This window comes from Alligator mississippiensis, chromosome 6 (assembly GCF_030867095.1).
Source record: "Alligator mississippiensis isolate rAllMis1 chromosome 6, rAllMis1, whole genome shotgun sequence".
Taxonomy (NCBI): Eukaryota; Metazoa; Chordata; order Crocodylia; family Alligatoridae; genus Alligator; species Alligator mississippiensis.
Genome location: NC_081829.1, coordinates 40,333,619 through 40,352,467, shown reverse-complemented (window position 1 = coordinate 40,352,467; position 18,849 = coordinate 40,333,619). Strand labels below are relative to the sequence as shown.

Genomic DNA, 18,849 nt, shown 5'->3' with positions numbered 1-18,849 from the left:
CTAATCAAGATTGATGACCCCACTATTCATACCACTAGTGGAGCTACTCCAGTGGTAACGTAATGATGAGAAATTTCTTAACACGTGGAGTGGCCATGAACCTTATTTCCCCTCAGTTAGGGAATTTCAAGTATTTTACTAGTCTTAATGTAAGTGAAGAGGTTCCAGAAGCTTGGGAAAGACATTCCAAGTCTCTCTAAACTTAATTTTATATCCAGGATAAGCTAATCATCAACTAGACCCTTATAAACCTAAACACATTTGGATACCAACGCTCGTCTTGAAACAGAATCCCTCTTACCTTTTAAGGATAGCTCATGAAATGCATTCTGCCAAATGGTGTAGAAGGTGGCTTCAGGCAGGTTGTAATGTAATTTTAGAAGACTCAACTTTGAGTCATGGTTAAATGTATATTTAGAAATAAATTTGAAATGATCTGAAGTTGTACTACATAGTTATGTGGAATATGTGTAGATTAATACAGTCTTCCTGTTGGAAATCTGTGTCAGATCTGGGTAGTACTGTACCCACTTGCTCACAAGTATTTCAGTTATGTATGAATACATGTCCTGATAAGTAACTGCTGCTAAACTAAGCAATAGCTAGTTACAAGGAGTGACTGAAAAGTTTCTTCCAGTTTGAGAGAGATTGTTAGTTTTACATGGGACTTCTCTCAAATGGTAGCAATTTGCCAAAAAATAAGAAAATGTAAGTGTGATCCCCATACTTAATATATAATACTATATCCCTTATAGGCTACATGGATTACTGTTTTTAAAATTATTTTGAAAGGTGCTGCATTTTAGCACAGTCAAGTAGCTGATGAAATACACAGTGGGCATGTCTACACATACATTTACACCAGCTTAAATTTACTGCACGATAGGTGGGAATAGGCCATTGTCTACATGTGAAGGCACTAAAGCACATTAATGCTATGTGTGGACTGACTTGGGAGTAAAGTTAGTCTACACACAGTGTTACTGTGCAGTGTTTACATGTGCATTACAGCGCAGTAAATAATCGGGCATAAATTTGATACCTGCGTGATGCAGATATCAAATTTATGCTCAAGTTGGTGTAAGTCACCATATTTACTGCACAGTATGGGTGTGCATGTGTAGATGCATGCCCATACTGTGCAGTAATTTTGGTTACTGTGCAGTAAATGCGCATGGATAGACATGCCCAGTATACAATTAACTCAGTGTGAAACTCACTATATACCCTGCAATACTGTTTGCACATACTGGCTATGTCTACATGAGATGCTGACTGTAGTCATTTAGTACTTGGATAAACAAGTACTAAATGACTGTGCAGTAACCCGAGTACTGTGCAGTAGCGCTGACAAATGTCTTTTTTGTAACACTACTGCTCAGTAATCTAATGCTACTGCAAAGTAACATCACATCACAGTTGTTGCCATGTGACGTTACTGTGTAGTAGTATTGGGTTACTGTGTAGTCAGTGTCTCATGTAGATGCAGTCACTATATTTCTAATGGTGGTTTTAGATTCTTCCTAATACAGTGATAAACCATTGTTGCAGTGAATTAGTTTTGGCAATGTGAAAATTTCTAATACATTCATATTTTTTTATAATAATATAATTTTATTGGTCAGATTTTTCCTTCATTTATAGCAGTGTCAATTGTGAGTAACTCCAAAATCAGGAGAATTACTCCAGATTGGCATAACCTAAATGGATATAATCCAGCCTTAATGAATGAAGAGCCAAATATTCCAAACTTTCCTGATGTGAGTAGAATTACTCACTTGAACAACTTTGAGAGGCTACCCACATAAATGAAGTGTTTACAGATGACAATATATATGATGTAGCTGACTGTCATCACAAATCATGTGGATGTAACTTGTCCATCTATTATGAGAAGCTAGTGTTTCTTTATAATCTATTAGTACTGGCAAGAGTAATTGTTCATTATACTGCAGACATGTAGCTTATTTGGGAAGTATAGACACTCATACTTTGAATATTGTTCCTCTATGATTGACGGGAAAAGAGAAGTATGTCAATTCAATCCATAACATTCATTATGGGTGTGATAAGTTTTACAAAGGTTACTTTTTACACTTTGCTTTTGAATAAATAGATATCTAAAAGAGTTAGTGCATTTCTTTCTTTCTGTGCATTTTTTTTGCTTTTTGTTGTCTGAAAAGTCATAGCTATACAATAACAGAACTCCCTTTACTCTAAACAAACAAGTATCTCTTTATATTACAGATGTGAACCAGAAAAGTAGGAGATAGAAAATAGCCATTAGCTTACCTAATTGATTATATGTGGTGTTAGTTGGAAAAACACCTTTGTTTACTAAACTGTGGTTGAAATTTCAAACCATTAAGCAGCTTGATATTCAACTGAACTGAAGGAATTTGAGTATAAAGCCTACAGGCCATATTTTCAAAAGTATTTAGGCAACTAAAGATGCAAGTAGGTACCAAATTGGATTTTCAAAGCAGTGGGAGATGAACAGCTAATTTGTATAGGCTAACCTGCCTGCACCTTTAGATACATAAGTAACTGAAAATCTGTTCATATAGTATGTTGGCAAAATCCATTTTATAGAAAGATCCAGATATAGAACAATTTATGAAGAAGGAAATGAATACTAAATATACATTTTTATCATCATTCAATTATATTTTTTGTTTACTTAACTACATCTTTGTCTCCAAAGAATCATCAGTATTTAAAAAACAACAGTTTCATAGCATGCTAGAACCTGAGCTATGAAAATAATTGGTCTAGAAAATGAGACTAACTTTTTTTAAAAGTGGAACCAAAATAAGCATATGTCAAAAAAACATGGCTTGTGTAGAAAAGGAATAGTAGTTCTAATATATTGATATGATATAAATGATTGAGTTTTTTTGTATAGCTTCATCTTCAGTGGAACTAGCTGTGAGTTTCTCAGCACTGGATGAAGAAAAAGGGTCATTCAATATTGTTCCCAAGTATATGTTTACATCTCTTCATGTAAATTTAACCAGTTATTTTCATGGTAGAGCAAAGTAATGATATAAAGACAATTCTGTTCTCATTTATAGCAGTGTAAACCTGGAAATAAGACAATTCAGTGATCTGACTGATTTTTCAACAGGGGCCATATTCTGGCCTGCTGTGCTATGTTTAAACTAGATTTTTAAGGAAATTACCCAATTTTCCCCACTAATGCTGGCACAGCTCCTGTGATAGATGCAGTAGTGAGAACAGCAATATAGACAAGGGACTTGCATTTGCCTGACTGAATCACTGAATCCTGCTCAGGGAACATCTTCATGATATTAAACATGGAACTGAACATTTGGGCCTCTGTTTACACTAGCATTCCTACTACTGCTATCTTCCCTGAAGCCCACCATTGGTGGTATGCAGTTGGGAGGTTTCCCAAAAGAAGCTGTTATGGGAAAGGTCACTTATTGGTCAGGTTAAAGGGTAGGTAAAGTAGGTGGCTACCTACCCTAGCAAAAAAGTTCATGGTAACAAGAAATGACAGTTTGCAAATGTGAAAAATGTATAATGCACCAACAAATAATTCTTCTTTGTTGAAATCAGTGATGATGCAGAATTTTTTGTTGGGGAACAGTAGATGACAGAAGACTATTTGGCAGTGTCCATTTTTATTTGGTTGTTTGTTTAGAAGTTCTTAGTTCAGCTTGTATCATGCACATCTGTAGTTGGCTAGTGGTCTCTAGTTGCAGTGTAAATAATCATGCCTGAAAGTGAGACTGATGACCTTTTCTGAAAATAGGACAGTCATTTTGGAGGTAAATATTGCAAAAGAAAAGCTGAAAGAAAAGACAGCATAGAAACATGAAGTCAAACACTTTTAATGTTTCTGAAATGAATGGCTTGGCTTTCACTTGGTGCATTGAAATGCTTTTAATTGTGAATGTTCATGCAACCAAAATGTCAATTTTCTTACCCCTGAAAAATAAACTTCCTGCTGAATAAGGTTTTGTTTTTTCTGATAGTTCCTCTAGGTCTGAAAAAAGAGATAATATTGTCTCCAGTAAGGCAGTTATATTTGTGGATGTGGATGTCTTAAGCAAAAAAGCCAAAAAGTGACCCTCCCCTCCCCTCCACGCACTTCCCACCTTGATTTAATTGCCAAGTAATTCAAGTAATATAGGACGGTTGATGGAACAAGAAACTCTGAGTACTGCTGTTCTGAAAGATCCTGTCAAATGGCCACCACCAAATGCTTGTGAAAGCTGCCTCCATGCAAACACATTTTATCTCTGGATAACAATGGACAGAAATTTACAGTTTTCTCCATTTCCTGCCAGCTGCCCAATGGAGACTACATAAATCAGAACTAGATTCTCTTTTCCACTTGAACTCATTCTACTTATTAGTTCTGCAGCAAGATATTTAACTTGGAGATTTTGCTTTAGTTTGGAACTGTGACAGACTGGAAAAGCAAAACTTTGGCACATCAGGTATTGTATGTGGAAAGGCTTAACATTAGTATTAACAAGAGCATATAAATGATAAAAAAATAAGTTCTTTGTTGAAATGCTGTCAAGCTATTTTGGAAAAGCTTTTTGATTTGATCACCCTGCATAAAATAGAAGAGATTCCCCTGCATAAAATAGGAAACATTCCTCTACAAGGTGTAAGCCATACAGCAGGCTAAGATCAGTAAGATTTTAAACCTGCAAATCTGAAGTTCTATGGGAAGCACTAGAATTCATCAAAACATTTGGACTTTATTCAAGATCATTCAGAGATGGACAGGATCAGTATGAACCAGTATAAGGAAAGCATGTAGGATGGTCCTACTTTGAGCAGGAGCTTGGACTAGATGACCTCCTGAGGTCCATCCCAAACCTAACTTTCCACGATTCTGTGGTACAAACGAACTTGGTACAGGAGATAAAAATGGCATGTAGAAATGGTATAAATAAGTAAATTATTAAACAGGAGATTGTAAGGTGTGTGGCAGCAAATGTGATTGATTATGTATGGACAATGATGCAAACTTTATGTTTAATCCTCCTCTATCCCATGTTATCAGCCAGCCTGATCACTTGGCTGATAGCATGACTAAAGGCTACACTAAGTTCATACTGCTGTGTGATTATTTGAGCCATGTTGCCATAGGACTTACCAGGTCACTGGAAGCAGCAACATAAGACTCAATAGACCGGGGTGGAAAAAATGTAGCCCACGGGCCAAATGCAACCAGCCAGGCCATTCTATCTGGCCCACAGGGCCCCTAAAAAAGTTAGAAAATTAATATTTATCTGCCCTGGGCTGCCTGTCATGCGGCCCTTGATGGCTCACCAAAACTCAGTAAGTGGCCCTCCGTCAAAATAATTGCCCGTCCCTGCAATAGACAAATCCTAGTCCTTTAACCATGAGAATTTTTTTAGATTTGTGGAGCGTCTTGGAAAATACCATGTTCTTTGGAAAGAACAGCTCCAAAGAATCACTTCAAAGGAAATTTATGATCATTATCTGGACAAAAGTGTCCAAAGCAAAATTATTCATATTTTTAGGATCACGATCAAAATGAAATTATTTGTGCCTTGAAAGCTGCCAAGCATTATTCTTGTGTACTTGACTATCACAAAGACATTAGTGAACAAGAGTGGATGACAATGCTTTATTTTTTTTCTGAAGCAGCAGCAACTGAAGTGAGGGGAAGCAATGTAACAAACAAAGAATATTTTTTTGAATGAGACAGATTCTACTGATGCTTTCCTAGGACCATCAAAAGAAAACAGAATTTTATTCAGTGCTTTCAGAAACCAGGGCTGCAATGGAGAAATTCTGAAAAATGAGGATGGTAGAGTACAGAGGAGAATTCAGGGCATATTCTTTGAGTCTCATGCTCTGTGATGCTCTGAGTTGTTGTGCTGAAGCTGTGGTATTTTTCAACATGGTTTATATATTTTTATTGCCTTGCAATGTGCCAACATGTGACCAATCTATTTTCAAAGCTTTTCAGATAAACAAGATAGGAAAGCTAAGTAGAAGTTAACATATATGTTGGTACCAAATTTCAGAAGACTTTGATGCTTTAGTTACAGTTGCCAATAATTCAAATCTAAAGGCACCTGCAGGAACCAATATTTCAAATGATGCCAAATGCCCGACTCACAAATTCTATAATTGTAAATTCTTGTGCTTGGCATGGTATACTTCATAAATTCATTATTACAAAAAAACACTTCAAAGAGAACTGAAGTAGTTATTGAATATACTACAGATCAGTTAAAAGTCTTGAAGGATTCCCTTGTCAACTACTCGTCTGATAAGGGATTTGTAAGAGCCTTGGCTGAGGCGATAGATGATAAGATGGAAATCTAAGCTATTTTCCCAGAGGAAAAACAACCTAGAGAACAATTGAAAAGGGGATGTTTGATTACTAGGCCTGAGAATAACTGTTCACAAATCCAGAAAAAGAAGTATATTTTTTCTATTATTTTAGATACAGCCATATAGTTACCTGAAGAAGGGGTTGTATAATGTTAGGAATTCCATAAGTTATTTTGGTTTTTGTATATAAGAATTACACAGAATTACAGTAGTAATACCTTATTTTAAGCACAGCATTAGAAGAATGGTAAGGAGACTGTCTGACAAATGTACTTCAACTTTGCATTGTATTTAAAGCTTTTGAATCATAGGACACTCCAAAAAACCACATCAGAGGAGTTCCTGTGCAAAAATAAATATATTTTATTTCCAAATGTTTCAGGTGCACACAGGATCTACTATTCCTGTCTGCAACTTCTGCAAACAAACAGTTCAGTTTATTGAAACTTATGCCTCTACATATTTGCATTCTATAATGGCTCACTTTCAGGTGGTGGGCTTTACTGTAAATTTTAATTGAAAGCCAAATTGTGGAGACTATTGCTGTGAATGATGATATCCTTAAGTCCATGTGTATTAAATCAAGAAAAGTTAAATTTACTCTAGGTGCTAGTTAGTCCCAAATCACTGGAAAAAAATTAAAGAACTGGTGATGTGTTTCATTTTCAAATTCTTCACTTTTTTCAGACTTGCATTATCATCAATAAACAAGAATAATGAATTCAATTGTCTTAGCACTTTTTTGTGGGGAGTTGTAAAGCTAAGCGGGGAGGGGGGTGGGGAGAAGGATAGTAAAAAGAACTCTTACCTGGACTAAAAATAAGATAAATCTAGCCCAGAAGATGTACTAGAATTTTTATGGGCTGTACTCCAAAGGTTATGCTTATCGCTAAAACCATTTCCTGGATGTAAGTACTTCCCACAGCCTTTTCTCAGAAAAAAGTCTAATGAAACTTGCAGTAGGCCTGGAATTAAAAAAAACAACCCTGCTTTTTTTTCCAATAGGCTAGGGCGTACGCAGTTCAGCAGGGTGGGGAAGACACAAGTTCAGTTTCCTTGCCTGGAGATTATAACTCCCATGTTTAAGATGAGTACCTTAAACTACCAGTCTATAACCTGGACTGATTGTGGATTTCTACTGAACAGTAATTGGGCAAAAATGTGAAAAAAATCCTGGTTTATGGGAGCGCTTACCACTTCCCGCTGCTGGGCAACAGGCCCAGAATTATAAATATAGAGGTAAGCTCATGCTGACATTCTCTTACCATCAATTTTGCCTCCCTATATTTGCCATGCTCTAAAAACAGGGGTGGGAAACACAGTAACCAAGTGTTGGCTAGTGAAAAGGCTCTTTCTTGCAGGTTGAAAGATCATAGAATCATAGAATCATAAAAGTAGGGTCGGAAGGGACCTTGTAGATCTTCAAGTCCAACCCCCTGCCTGGGCAGGAAGAAAACTGGGCTCAAATGACCCCAGCCAGGTAGGCATCGAGCCGCTTCTTAAAGACCCCCAGGGTAGGAGCCAGCACCACTTCCCTTGGAAGTTGGTTCCAGATCCTAGATGCTCTAACTGTGAAGTAGTTCCTATGGATGTCTAATCTAAACCTACTCTCCAACAACTTGCGGCCGTTATTCCTTGTTATCCCGGGGGGCGCTAGGGGAAACAAGGTCTCCCCCAAACCCTTCTGGTCCCCCCTAGTGAGTTTATAGACAGTCACCAGGTCCCCCCTCAGCCTTCTCTTGTGAAGGCTGAACAGGTTCAGGTCCAGCCTTAAGATCCCTTCTTCCTAGGGTCATGCTCAAACCACTAGACTGACTGCTGTCTTTCTTTTTCCTGTCCTCATGAATCTTGCCTTCCTGTCTGCATAGTGGGATAAATTGAAGAGAATGGGTAGAGCTCAACCTAACCTGATAGTCTTATGGTTAAATATTCATCTGTGCTTGAGTATCTAATCTAATGTCTCTTCCTGTGTGAATGCTCTCAGTCTTCTCAGACCAATTGAAAGGCAGTTGGCTGTAGAGCAAAGCTGCTACTTTTATTTTTTTCTACCTGGTCCTATGAAGCCTGCCTTCCTGTATGCACAATGGCAGAGCTTTGAGAGAAGAGGGTGAAGCACACAGCAGGCCAGTGCCTGGTGAAGTAAGAAATCTGGGTATGAATCTTCTTAAACAATTTAAAGGTAGGAAGACTTTTTTATGCACATATTTACCAGTGGGCAGTAGTTATGGCTTGAAGAAAATAATTAGTGTAATCCCTATTTGGATTTGGTTCATCCTGTAGAAAACCTGGGTAGTTGCCCAGGGTAGCAGAAATGGGGCATTCCATTGTTAGAGTTAATTAGCGACCAGTATTTTCAGATTTGTTGGCATGCAATGCTATGTAAATGAATGTGTCTGTGTGTGTGTTTTCATGATATAAAATGGAAATTATTGTCCTGTTGTTACAGGTCAAATTGTATAGTGCTGATGTTATAAAAGAATGGGATTTTCAAAAGTGGTTATTGTTCACTTGCTCCCATCAAAGTCAATGGGAATTACTAACTTAAATGGGAGCATAATTATGCTGACAGGGAAAGCTTTGGAAAATCTTACCCCAAATATAGTGTATATTTGTGTACCATGGAAAAAACTATAGCAACTGGCTGCTATGTGTCACGTGTCACAACAATTCCTGTTAGCAAGACTCTCTCATCTAGTATAGTCATCAGGTTCCCCTTTATAGTGGATCATTTTGAAATTGTGGAAACTTTTAGGGCTTAGGCCATGAAGAGCTGGAGGCCAACAAGCTTGACAAAAAATGAAGTGGATTGGGCAGCTAATATATTTCTTTTCTTAGAAAAATTTAATTCTTTCTGCCTCTCGGCTTCTGATTCATAAGTCATTGTTAAACAAGTGTCAGGCAGTGACCAGGATACTAGCCTGGATTGTATTCTCTGGCATCATCTTTCAGCATCTAATTACATTATAGTTGAATCAGATACTGCTTCTCTTATAGATTTATCCTTTCCTTCTCACCTCATCATATTCTTTTCTAAATCTGCTTTTGCAAACCTGTACTTTTTCATGCTGCAGACACCAGATTTGAAATATTAATTACTGCTTTAACTATTATTGCACATATCCTCCATGGGCATCTTGTGGTTGCTTTGTAGAACAGAATTTTTGGTAGAGTTAATGATCAAGAAATGAGACCAGAGAGATGGCATTTTTGTTTCCTTATTCTATATAACTAATTTATTTAAATTAATGTATTTCCTAATGGTAAACAGCCTAAAACTGCATAGACTGTCTAGGTGAAGTCATTAAAAGATAAAAGCCACGCATTTCTGACAGTCACATACTGTGATTTGTCTGTATCTGGGTGAAAAATGTACGGGAAAAACCATGATTTCTATATAATTGTTCGTAACAAATATTTATACTCTGCCCTCCTATGTGTGGGTGTCAAAATGTTTTGGCAATATTAATACTCATGCCTAATTTATATCCCTTCTCTCATGTGGATGAAATAAAAGATGTGAATGATACTTATGTTACAAGCAAGGCCCTCTCATACATATATAAACATGTAATATTCTGCCTCACAATGGTATAATAGTTCTCCTTTAATATGTTAGAAGTATGAACAAGCTTTGAATCTTTTAGTTCCTGATTCTGCAAACACTACTGAGCACAGTGCCTTAGCTGGAAGGTCCCAAATCCTGGTGAATGGAATTATTCCTGGTAGTTAGCAATGCATTCGGTAGCAAGTGTTTGCAGGATCAAGGTATGTTATTTGATGAGATCATTCAATAAACTTCTGAACATTTCTAGTGTAAAACACACATCTAAAGAATAACATTATATTTTATTGATTTACTTCTTTACCAGTTAAATCAAACACCAAACTCCTAATGAGTTCAAAAGCTGAAAGATCACTTATGCTTATAGTAATTAAAATTGTTGTGGTATCTGAAAATACCTGAAAGTCAATCTAATCTGACACTGGCACTCTATAAATACTTCTCTGTGCTGGCCCAGTAAAGTAATAGCTTAAGCAGATTCAACTAATCACAATTTGTGACCCAGCTTCATGCATAAAGGTAGTATGTCTAATCTCTTTTTCATTGACATTGGTGTCTTCTGTAAATTGCAGTAAAAACAGTGCACACTAGATGTCCCTAGGAGAACATAGATTTTCACTCTGAAACCTGTAGATGAAGACTCATCTTTTAAGAAAAAAAAAATCCTTGTCACTTACCTCCTCATTATTAGATGATTTTAAAGATGAGCATTTAAACCAAAGTTTGGTTTTCACAGGCTTGTAAATGTGTTAGAAGATGAATTCCATTTGACATCCAACAGTATAAAAGGGATAGAATAGAAAACCTAGGCTTAAACAATGAAAATGAATTTAAATATTACCTCTTGTCTAGGAATTAGTCAATAATTTTCTCAGCACACACAAAATTTATCACAATTGCTTTCATACAAGTATTTGAGGGTGAACATAGAGAAAGAGAGGCTTTTTCACGTAATGTCTATTGAAACTCTTCAGAGGAAAAGTGGCATGATATATTCAAGCCGTATAAAATAATTACTATATTTAAGGACAGAGATGTCATTCACTAGTGAGTAGTATCTTATTGTGCAAATAGTTCTATTCATTTCTCTGGAAAGTTTTAAAGTAACCACTATACACTATGAGTAAGTTGGTAAACTCTGGCCTTCAGTGATGTGCTTCTACTCAAATGAACTTCATTATAATTCATGTGACCATGGCAGGTAGGAAGGTGATTGTACATGGTGTGCAGAGAAAAAAGAAGTTTCTATTGGATCTTGACTACTTTTGAATATTTCAGGGAAAGATGTTATAATTTAACATTATCATCCAATTTAAATGTCATTTTCTTTGAACCAGTAGCTCATTGGCTAAAGTATAACAATAAAGGTGACTTTTCCTTTGGTTCTATGGATGCTTTGGAGTTTTGAGGCAGCAAATTAACAATGCATCTCCCTTGTGGTTCAGAAGTATTTAATCCTGCGTCAAGGAAGATTACAGCTAATAGGATTTGGGAGCTGGTGGCATGACTGGTGCAAGCCCCTGCACTGCACTTTCTTAAAGAATATGGATCCAATTTATCATGTATTCTTCCTCCTTCTAGGCTTTTACAAGATAGACCCAGCACTTTCTACTTGTGTCACAGGATGCTCTTGTTCCACTGACAATTTTGGACGGTAAGAAATATTGGCAACCTGTTTGTAGTCTTTAGCAGAGTGTCTTTGTTATTCTTAGACAGGGTGGCCAGGGTGGCCTTGCGAGTACTAGACAATAACAGATGGATGGACCAGTAGAATGTAGATGTTAATAGTTATAGCACAAATTAGGATTTTTGGTATGTGTCTTTTAATATGTAGCACTTTTGAGGATTCAATTTTCTTCTTGGTGGGAAGATGCAAATAATCTAAATCTAATCATGTGTTTTTTATGAGACTGCCCAATTTATAACTGCTTTAAATTCTTCCAGTATCTATTATACATATGAACTAGAGAAGACTGTTACCCATGAATGTAGTGTATTATCAAAAGCTTTATTGATTTCCTTCTAGGAGTTTGTTATGCATATCATCATTTCTGAGAAAGGTACCTGGGGACATCCCTCAAGACATTAGAAAAATCAGAATAGAAAATTCTCACCTTACAGAATTGCCTCGAGGATCATTCTCCAATGTTAGTGCCTTGGAATATCTTTGGCTTAATTTTAATAATATCACAGTTATGCATCTAAAAAGCCTAGAACGCCTGAAGAATCTGAAAGAGCTAAGACTGCAGGGAAACAAGTTGAGTTCAGTACCATGGACAGCATTTCAAGACACAACAGCTTTAAAAATATTGGATCTAAAGCACAACCGGCTGGATGTTCTCCCAGAACATGCTCTCAGGTATCTACCCAACCTGACCTACTTAGACCTATCCTCAAATCAGCTTACTGTTATATCCAGGGATGTCTTCTTTAACTGGCCCATGTACCAAAAAGCCCAGCAGGCTGAAAGGTGGATGGACGCTATCTCCAATGCAGTCCTGGCTTTACATGATAACCCCTGGATCTGTGACTGTCGCTTGAGGGGCTTTGTCCAGTTTATCAAATCCATTGGCCCACCTGTTATTCTGATGAATTCTTATTTGACTTGTTCAAGCCCTAAATTTAGGGCAGGGAAATTCTTTTATGACGTGGAGCTCAACAGTTGCATGAAGCCATTAACCTCATCCGTTGAAGCCAACCTGACTGTACAGGTGGGGTTAAATGTTACTTTGACCTGCTTGGTGCAAGCCAGACCTTCTCCTGTTGCCTGGTGGACCTATGCACTAAAACATTTAAGGGGATTTAATGGTAAGGAATAACATTATTATTTTTTTTTAATTTACAATACAATAGGTTAGATCCAGTCTCAATGGCAGATTTCAACCTTGTTTGACCAGGGCCTCCTGTAACTGTTATTCTGAATAAACTGAATGATTGGATGGTGAAAAAAAGGCTGTTCAGTAGACAAGGAGCTCAGCACAGGATCCAGACTTGTTTTTCAGATGCCTCCAGATTAGGCTTTGGAATACTTAAAACTTAGACACCTGGCCCTAGGAGACTGGTAAAAGGATATAAGGGTAGGCACTGAGGCCTACCCTTATACAGTCAACAAACAAAGTTAGGCAAGTTAGGCACCTCTTTAACATGATTTATGGAGGCCAGATATTGAGCACGGAACTGTAGAGTTAGTCAGTATGGAATACTAAGCAGAAAGCTCAGTCTAAATTCTCACCCCCTCTGGAGAATAGATACCTCCATTAATTGGGATCCAGAGCATGGAGGCCTTTTCTGAGGGTAAGTGCCTAACTGGTGCCCAACTGTTACATGGCAACAACTGGGTAGAGCAGTCACCAAGGAAGTGGAAGACTTGGTTCTTAGCCCCCCTCCCTTGTTCTGAGGGCATTTTAGGAGAGTGCCCTAACCAACAGGCTATTCAATAGATATGTTTCACCCTTCTGTTGAACCTGGGCCACTATGCCAACCAGAGTGCAGGGTTCATGGGGCCAGAAGGATAGCAAGCAAGAGTGATCTTGAGTCTGTGGCCTAATGCTTTAGGTATTCAGATGGGAGGTGGAGAGAGGTGAGTTTTGGGCACTGGTCTTTGCTTTCTGAACTGTTTATGTATTTTGTGTTAGATAGTCACTGGGTAAAACCAGAAATATTCCTGGAGGATCATTTGGGATTTTTGTAGTATAAAATGTAGCCACTGAATAAATTTAGGGACATAAAATGCTGAGACTCGTGGAATGGGGTATTCAGGAATGATTTTTGCAACTGGATTTTGCAATTTGTCACAGTTCCACCAAGTCCTGTTCCGATGCCTAGTTTACTGATCTGGAACTTACCCTAAGTTCAGCAAAAATGTTTTAATTATTATTTAAGAGTCAAATACATTTAAGCAGAGAGAAAAAAGAGATTTCTATTATCAAGGGCCTCTCTTTTCTATGATTACAATTATGGTGAGAAAGAGAGGCTCAGAATAAGATAAGCATCCATTAGGCATGTGTCTTTGCCCAATTCCTTTTTTCTAACATTTATTTTGTACTTTGTCCTCTCATAGAGCATATACTGCAGTCTTGTTTTCCAACTGCTAACACTATTTTCCTACAAAGCAAAATATATACTCTTACTTCTTGCTCTTCCTAGTCCATTTTGAATTTTATCTATCATAATAAGCTCTCCTCTAAAGATTACAATATTTATTAATATTCCTATTTTTTCGTAATTTAGACTCTTAAGCAACCTTACCACATTAACCCTTATCATCTTAATTGCTGTCAGCAGGGCAATTTACTAATTTTCATAAGATCCATTTTAATAAAGAATTTGGAATTCTATACAGAGTTGTGTGCCCCCATTACTCTTGCTACACACATTAAATAACTTTTTCATGAACCTCAGGATCTTGTTTTTATTTAAATGTTTTCTCAGCACCTGTGTTTATTTCCTTAATAAAATATTATATTGATTCTCTATATTTTCCATGCCTAGTTATCTAGATCTCTACCCTATTTCTTCTCAGCCGGCTTCTTTCCAAAAGTCCTAGCCTCTTTTAGGCTTATCTTGTACCTGCTTCATACCCCTAATCATCTTTGTTGCTGTTCTCTGTACCTTTTCTAATTCTCCTACATCCTTTTTGAGTTTCATAGAGCAGAACTGCACACAGTATTCAAGTATGGGAACATCATGGATTTATATAGTTGCATGATGGTGTTTTCTATTTTGGTTTCAATTTCCTTCTTAGTGATGTCCCACATTTCATTGGCTTTTTTGGTAACTGGTACACATTGAACTGACATTGGACAGAATATTTTTACCAAGTAGCAAATACAATTATTAAGTATTATTGTAAGTTCCATTCTAATCTATCATTGTAAATTCATTCCATTCAAAGTTGTATTACTCATAACTTAAATTTTCCTGAGGCTAAAATTTTCCTTTTCCAGTTGAAGAGAGGACAGGGATTTTCATAGGTATCCTAGGTAGGATAATCCTAGGTAGGAATCATAATATCCAGACTTTAGTTATTATGTAATTTTATGCTAAATTAGTTGTTCATCATTATTTAATGAAGACATAACACTTCTGTCTGCCTTTTAAATGGAGTAGTTGGGTTACAGTGTTCCCAACCTGTTCCCCCTTGATCTTAAACATCTGACTCATAAGATGATGTGCATTTATCACGATATGTAACATAAACCAGTGAGTCAAATGTCCAAAAATATAGACCCCCCTCCCCAATCCAGAGCATTTTATATTTGGACTTGGTCTTTTGCTTGAAATTTGAGTAGAAATTTTGTGACTTGTTTACCAGCAAATCCATATTTCTGTGGTAACTCATGACCAAGGATCCTGGTTTTCCCTGATAAAAAAATTGCAGATTCTCTGATAAACCCCCCTGGCCCAAATCCGTGATTAAAATAAAAAGGCCACCCACACCCACCCCAGCCCTGCTGGTGCTCCTCAACCCCCAACACCTCCTAGCCCTGCTGTTACTCCTAACTCCCCTCTACAGTGGTCCCCAGCCCTGCTGGTGCCCCTCACCTCCTGCCGGAGGGGGCCCCCAGCTGCCAGAGCTATGGGGCTAGGGGTGTGGGTCCACAGCCCCCTGCCCCTGGCAGAAGGGTGTGGCTGCTGCAGCAGTGCAAAACCCAGCGCCACCCTGCAACCTGCCTGCTTCCTGTGGGCTTGGGCAGGGGCAGCCAGCTCCCTGCTGCTGTGTGCTCTCCCCAGGGGGCAGGGAGGACCCGTGCCCCTCAGATCTGTGTGCAGGATGGGGATGGGGATGGGCGTAGGCTGCAGGCTTGGGCTCCCCGCCGTGCTTCCCTACCCCGGGGCCTCTGCAGCCCAGCGGGCATGACACAGAGGGTCAGGGAACAGTGGGGCCATGAAGAGAAGCTGCTTGTTGCTGCAAGCTCCACGCTGCCCTGGTAATGCGTCCCCTACATGCACAGCTGTATAACCAGGGCACTGCTGAGCTTGCAGTGACAAGCAGCTTCTCTGTGTGGCCCTGCTGTTCCCTGCCAGGCTGGGTCATGCCCAATGGGCTACAGAGGCCCCAGGGTAGAGCAGCAGGGTGGAGAGCCTGACCTTGCAGCCTGTGCTCGCCCCCACCCCTGCCACAGATCTGGGGGGCGAGGGTCACCCCTGCCCCCTGGGAGTGTATGCAGCCCTGGGGAGCCAGCCAACCCCCCACACCCTTGGACGAGCCACCTGCAGCCCCATCCCACTCCCCGCTGGGGCCCTGTAACCACTCATTGTGGCCCTGGGCCCCAAGCCCTGCTCACTGCCCAGCTGGGCAGCAACTCCAGTACCAGCCCCAGCCCTGACCAACTATGCCCTCCCTCCCTACAGGGGCGCTATTCCCCCTTACCCCCCACCTACTTCCCATGGGAGCTGCTCTCCAGGCTGCCTGGGGCCATGTGCATGCACATGAACATGGTGGCCCCTGCCTGACTGCCCTCCTCCTGCTTCCTCTGGGCCCCCTGCAGGCTGGAACTCTGCCAGCCTGCAGAGGGCTGATCGCAAAACTGCAAAATCCATGGGCCTCTCCAGTAAAATGAGAAATCTGCATTTGACTCCAGTAAAAGGTAATATCTGAGGTTTACACCATTTTTCCATGGGAAATGGAAAATCTGGATGCCTGCTCGATACAATTCTCAGTTCTAGAATGACAGGAACTCATACAGGCACTGCACCTATGATACTACTGGTGCGGAGCAGTGCAAGTGAATATGTCTACTGTTGTGTTCCTTCTCTCCCTAGTGTCCACTGCATATATCGGTGAAGATACAATCAAATCTGAGTTAATCATCCCTTCAGCTCGCCTTATGGATGAGGGCAATTACACCTGCACAGCTGTCAACTTCATTGGTAACAGCTCCACAAAGATTTCCTTGAAAGTTCAAGCTCCCAGAGTGGTATCCTCTTCCTCTTTCTCTTCATCTGGTTCAGAAGAGCATCCCTACATTGATGTGAGGATTGCCAAGCAGACAGTGTATGGTATCACTTTGGAGTGGTATGCAGTGACTGACAATCCAAGTGAAACCTGGTACACCCTTCATTTTGGGAGGTATGATGATTCCACAAAGGAGATGATTTACATTGGTCCTGGTGTCAACACATACTCAGTCAATGATTTGCTGCCAGCTACCAAGTATGAGCTGTGTGTTGCTTTAAGGAACCAATCACCCCAAAATGGACAGTGCATTGTGTTTGTCACAGGCCGTGACATCAGTGACCTGGAGCAGAGAGAGAAGCTCATCCACATCATTATTATTGTGTGTGCCATGGTGCTGGCAGTGCCTGCTGGGATGTATGCATGCACCATGGAGACCAGTTTTAACTGCCTAGATAAGTGTTTTGAACTGTGCCGCAAGAACCGGAAAGGGCAGAAGAACCTGAGAGAAGGCAAGAAGGAAAACACCTTTGACAGCTTACCAAGTGGCAGTGAGGAAGGGCTGTGTCACCAAAACTCCGGTGAAGGCAAGAAAAAGCAGAAAACCCAGGAGACTATGGATAAACCCAACAAACAGAAGTCTGATCACAGAAATAGTGCTGACCTCTATTAGCTGTTGCAAATGGAATCCTGTATTAAATTAGATCAATTTAGATATGGGAGTACCACCCCATGGTGTCTGTTCTAAGTAAACTCTTTTTCATGTATGTAAACTCTTTCTCATGTTTTTTGTGTGCATGTGCCAGGCAGACATACAAACTTGTTTTCAGAAGGGTTTGGGAAAAGCCTAAAATTTTGAGGAAAATGGGATTACTGATAAACAGGGAGTTATCCCTGAGTTGTCATGGGAGCTGACATAACTACTTTCAACTATTTATGATGGTTCTTTTATCACAGTATTCAGAAATCACAACAATCCTTTAGGAAATAACTGCCAGAAGTGTATTTCAATTTTTTTCTCTAATAAAATATGGATATATTTAATTCATATGGTTAAATATAAAAATATTTCATGAGCTATCTGAGCCAGGAAAATGTCTTCTTGACCTCTTAAAGCTTACTAGCAGCTAAATTCTGACTTGCAAAATGATACCCAATTATGGAATGAAAAGCTAAGTCTGAGACAAAAGTTGTGTTCCTTATTTGATTGGGGAATTTTAGGTCTGGGAAAGCATTGTTTGATTTCACATTGTTAAATATGTGCTTTGACTTCCATGCTGTTTGGAATGAGATCTGAGTTGCCAGCTCAACTGAAAACATAGAAAAAAAATCTTTGTTTTGGATAAAATGGGAACAAAAAATGTTTAGGTCCCTCTGCAAACTAAAAATGAAAAAAAAATGGTTTTCCTGAAACTTTTTTGTTTGTGGGCTAAATTGAAGTTTTTCCTTTGTTATCAATCAGGTTTTTAAAATCCCTTTTAAATTTGTTCTAACAACAAAATATAGGCAAAATATGAAACAAAACCATAATTTTAAAATTTAAATCAAAACATTTGCTTCTGAAAATATCAGAATTAAAATTATTACTTTTATGGTTTTCCTTTTTTGCCAGAATATTTTTTCTAAATTACACTTACACTTATGAAAAATAGTGTTTCACTCAAAACCAATGTTTGCAATAAATGATTCATCTGAAGACATTCTCCCAGCTCTGTTTTGAATAAACTTATGTACTATAGCATTGGGGGTAGTAAACCCTAGAATTTTTTAAGGTGACTTTCCCTACAGCCTCTTCTACCTACTTGTAACTTTCAGAAAATAGCCTTTAGGATTACAACTTTTATGTAGTAACCCAAAGAATTATTATTATTTCCTGGGACTGTTTGAAGGACTATTTCCAAAATACATATTTTATCCATTTTAAGGAAAATTGAAGAAGAAATTTGCCCCAGATTATTACAAAACAGCTGTACTCAAGTACTTTGAAGTTCATACAGATTTTTTTTTGATTAAGAACAACGTATGTTGAAACTGA

The 18,849-nt window shown here is 38.7% G+C and overlaps 1 protein-coding gene across 1 annotated transcript; it reads left to right on the top strand.

Annotated features, from left to right (window-relative positions):
• The first annotated feature begins 11,110 nt into the window (after positions 1–11,110).
• LRIT2 (leucine rich repeat, Ig-like and transmembrane domains 2) lies at positions 11,111–17,487 on the top strand. Its single transcript, XM_006270176.2, has 4 exons — positions 11,111–11,117; positions 11,498–11,570; positions 11,943–12,724; positions 16,682–17,487. Exons 1-4 carry the CDS (start codon positions 11,111–11,113, stop codon positions 17,485–17,487), a joined length of 1,668 nt encoding a protein of 555 aa, XP_006270238.2.
• Positions 17,488–18,849: the final 1,362 nt, after the last annotated feature.

Coding starts and splice junctions, on each gene's coding strand:
- LRIT2 (XM_006270176.2), top strand. Junction 11,571..11,942: donor TCCACTGACAATTTTGGACG/GTAAGAAATATT, acceptor ATTTCCTTCTAG/GAGTTTGTTATGCATATCAT. Junction 12,725..16,681: donor ACATTTAAGGGGATTTAATG/GTAAGGAATAAC, acceptor TTCTCTCCCTAG/TGTCCACTGCATATATCGGT.